Raw genomic sequence first — 4,266 nt, 5'->3', positions numbered from 1 at the left:
ATAATAATTTTTCATCAATTGTAACAAATATACCACACTAATGCAAAGTATTAATAATGGGGGGTGGGGTTAAGATGTATATGGCGTACTTTCTGCATGCTTTTTCTTTAAACCTACAATTTCTCTCATAAAAAAATGCTGCTGAAAGAAAAATAGCTTTTTTTTTTCCTCTATGAGCTTATATATTCTTCTAGATTATATTCTTTTAAGGGTTATTATACCCCCATATTTCTTCTAGAATTATGTTTCTTAATTTTCCCTCAGATTTTTTCCATTTTATTTTCATATACATGTTATGTTACTTGCCCAATAATATTCTGATATATAGGCCACTAACAAGCTATAATGGGTAAAGTCCTTTTACTAAATTTTTTGCTACCACCCTTAGAAATAAATGTAATGTTCACCTTCATTTATACAATTCTTAACATATTGGTCTAAGTAAATTTTGTAAGTCCATTATTTTGGCAGTGATCTTTTTAGTTCCTCAATTGCCCCAACTCTTCTTTCAATTTAGAAATTACAACCATTCCGTCTGTCTTTTATTTAGGAAGCCTGGCAGAATCTCCATCAACTGTAAGGCAATGTTCACTGCCATGCACAGATAACACCCACTGACTGTTATTGACAGATTTTTATTGGATCATTTTTTTTTCTTGTGGTTTCCCTTCCTTCCTCCCTTCTTTCCACCCAAAATCTGCATGGCTCATAGTGGTTTGTTTTTTTGTGAGGATACATGTATCAACAGTTTAGTTACTTTAAAAATATATCAAACAAATTAGCAGGGTTACTGGATCTTCTGCTTATTCAAGTTTACCTGCTTTACATTACATTTCACGTTACTTCGTTAATTTATCAAGGCAAGGGAGATGTTCTTTGGCGTTGGGTAGGGTATAGAAAGGACAAGAGGTCTTTTCATACAACCAGCCCCGATGTTCTTTAGGAAACCCATTAGGACTTACTACAGTGGTTAGTTACAGTTATTTAAAAGATATTCTACAAAGGAAACAGAGCAGCTTTAATCTGGGAAGCAGTAAATGAGAATTCTAGTAGATTTGCCAATGTAGGGTGGGAGAGTGCAGCCAATAACAAAAATCACAGGACTACTCAATTCATAACACAGGGGATGACATTCTTTCTTAAGCAGCTGTTCTCTAGCGTACTTGGCATATATATTTTCTTGTCCCACCTGCTCCTAAAATTCAACAGGTCTACTACTACAGAGAACTCATCATCTTCCCTTTAATACCAGCATTTTCTCTAGCATTCTTTATATAAACTATGGGTAAAACCATATTCTTGGTTCAACAGTCCATAGAGAAGTCAGTGCAGGGCTGCAACAATTTCACCATTTGTTTTTAATGGAGAATATTAAAATTGATTTTTCATAAAACCAAATTTATTCTAGTTTTTGAAATTCATAAATTGTATCTTTCCTGCTTTTTCATTACATGAACTGATAGTGATAATTTAGAATATATTTTGTTTTTTTGTTTGGTTATGTTACATGACAAAATAAAAGTATAAAAAATAACTGTATTTTCCCCTAGTTAGTTATTTTTATTTGTACTCGTTAATGAAAACCTCAAATCTGTTCAGCAAGGTTCTCTCATGCTCTTCTTATTCATTTACTTGCTCCAGTGGCTTGGAGAGTTCATTGAACATAAGAATTACATGAGACCTTACTAAAAGTGTAGACCCGTACAGCCACCTCTCTCCTAAGAGATTCTGCCAAGAGAACCTAATCTGTAATTTACTTTGCAATAATTCCATCACTTTCCAGGCTGAGTTCCTTAAAAACAAGGAATGTGATTCATTCAATGAATTGTATCCACCTCCCCCAGAAATTGTGAAACTGAGTATTCAGTTTCTTCAATGAATGGGGATTTTGAGTTTAATAGGTTTTCAGTATTGGTCTGAACAAATCGACTAACTAACCTTATTTCTATAGAGTTCCAACAACTTTACAAAATAATCTTAGGTTGTTCATAAATTAGAGGTTCTTTCATTCTTTTGAGAGCTACCTGTTCCCACTTGAGGGCCTCATAGCAGGTGCTGGACTCTATTTTTATTAAGCATAAGAATGTGTTAAACACTAGTTTTTAAATGAGGTAATTACAGTATTCCAACTTGTCCCATAACTTATTCTTTTATCATTATTATTATTATTGTTGTTATTTGCTTTGAAATTGCCATGCAAAGAGCAAGGTAACCACTGGTGGTTACGCCAGAGAGCTGGGCGAGGCCGGCTGGTTCCTGCGGTGCCCGGGCCTGCACGGAAGCACCCTGGCAGAACCCAGCTTTGAGTATACACGCTTTTCCTGGAGCGGCCAGAGGGCTGAGCAGCAAAGCGCTCCCCGGGGGCATTGCGCGTGAGCCAGGCCGGCAATCGCAGGCCCAGAGGGCAGCTCTACCACAGGAGACAAGACACGCCTCAGCCCGGGCAAATTCCCGGCCTCCTCTGGCCCCAGGCCAGCAGCCACCGCCCGCCACCTCCTCTCCTCCGCCATCGCCCCGGCCGCCCCGCCGGGCCCCAAACTCTCCCGCGCCTGGGTTCGCGGCCCCTCTGCCCACGGCGCTGGCGGCGCGGTCCGGACGGGACCCATGTGGCGCATGCGTGGTGGTGCCACCAGGCGCGGGATCTGTGGCGGTGGGGACGATGGCGGAGACAGCAGCCGGCTGGGCCGTACGGGCCGGCCTCGCAGGGGCGGCGGCGGCTGGCGAGGCCGTGCGGGCGGCGCCCGACAGCAGCTGGAGGAGCGCTTCGCAGACCTGGCGGCGAGCCACCTGGAGGCCGTCCGCGCGCGGGACGAGCGGGACCGGCAGAACGCGCGGCTCCGGGAGGAGAATGCCCGGCTGCGGCTTGAGAACCGGCGACTGAAGCGTGAGAACCGCAACCTCTTCCGCCAGGCCTTGCAGTTCCCGAGTGAAGGCGGCGCCCCGGCGCCGGCGGAGGCGGCAGAAGCGACCCCGGGCCTCAACGCGGGGGGCACGAACCGCCGGGCGAGAGGCGGAAGTCCTGAGAACGAGCCGGGCAGCTCCAGGGCCCTGAGGGCCCGGCTTGAGAAGCTGGAGGACATGTACCGCCGGGCCTTGCTGCAGCTGCACCTGGAGCAGCGGGGGTCACACCCGCGTGGGGACAAAGAGGAGCCATTACTGCGGCAACCTGAGGCGGGCCTTCGACCCCCGGACCTGGAGCCCCCTGAGCCCTAGCTGTAGCCAGCGCCCGCAGCCAAAGAGAGGCGGGGCTTCTTACTGGCGCCTCCTCCGCGTTCCGACGCACCCCCGGCAGCGCACGTCCTGGGCAGCGCTGCGCGCGCGGAAACTGGGTCGCGGTGCTCTTCCAGTCCTTGCAGGGACTCCAGACATCCTACCGGCGCTTATGTTTGGGTTGAGAATCGTGGAAGGGCCCCTTGGAGTCCCGATGTATGCAGAGCACCTGCCTCTTTTCCCTGCTGGTTTCAGAGGACAAAGGCCTAGCAGCAGAGGGGCAGATCTTTTAAAAACAACAAAAACTGGGTGCCATTCTGTACCTCCTGATGCCTGAACTTTTCTGGGCGTTTTGAGAACCTGTTGCGCTCTCTCTGTTTTGGTTTTTTTGAGGAATGAATTATGTATTTTGAGTTGTTGAGTTTGTTGTTCATTCTTCAGTCCTCTAAAACCTGTAGCCATTATTGTGGCCAACATTTTAAGTATGTTTTTATAAATCGGTATTAATTTGAGTTTCCTTTAAAGTACCAACTTTTATAAAGAAGGTAGTATTTATAACTTAGAAACCAACTCATGTCTGCTTCTGGCTCCTGTCCTTACACATCTAATATATACTAATTTGTATACCTTTGAGACTTTTTGAAATATCTGCCAATAGGTGATCCTTGGATTTGGTAAATAAATCCAGTACTTTAAAAAGAACCAAAAAGCTTTCTACGACTATTATTTGAGGTGTGTTAAATTTTTATATATGTTTCTTTAAGAGATATACATATATGTGTGTGTGTATGTCTTAACGTATTTTAATATTTTTGTTACGCTTTATAAGTTATCGGTTTCTTTTTGCTTTACATAAGAAAGATTATTTTAAATAATCTAAAGATTAGGTACCCTAAACATTTTTCATTATTTTTATCCCATTTTAGGCAATATTGAAAGCTTTTGCATGGTTTCCCTTATTTTGACTGATGATTAAGAACTTTTAAGAAATTATAAATTGTGTATCAAAAACCCCAAAATGATTTAACAATCTCAATTGTGATTACAATGGTGGAA

The 4,266-nt window shown here is 43.9% G+C and overlaps 1 protein-coding gene across 1 annotated transcript; it reads left to right on the top strand.

Moving 5' to 3' along the window:
- The first annotated feature begins 2,347 nt into the window (after nt 1-2,347).
- On the top strand, nt 2,348-3,623 carry TUSC1 (tumor suppressor candidate 1). Its single transcript, XM_037798470.1, has one exon. It carries the CDS (start codon nt 2,605-2,607, stop codon nt 3,211-3,213), a length of 609 nt encoding a protein of 202 aa, XP_037654398.1. The 5' UTR covers nt 2,348-2,604; the 3' UTR covers nt 3,214-3,623.
- Nucleotides 3,624-4,266: the final 643 nt, after the last annotated feature.

Source organism: Choloepus didactylus, chromosome 10 (genome assembly GCF_015220235.1).
Source record: "Choloepus didactylus isolate mChoDid1 chromosome 10, mChoDid1.pri, whole genome shotgun sequence".
Taxonomy (NCBI): Eukaryota; Metazoa; Chordata; class Mammalia; order Pilosa; family Megalonychidae; genus Choloepus; species Choloepus didactylus.
The sequence above is the reverse complement of the archived record's forward strand: the minus strand, read 5'-3'. Positions and strand labels throughout refer to the sequence as shown.

Excerpts from the sequence above, each read along its gene's own strand:
- TUSC1 (XM_037798470.1), top strand. The coding sequence starts at position 2,605 with ATGTGGCGCATGCGTGGTGGTGCCACCAGGCGCGGGATCTGTGGCGGT.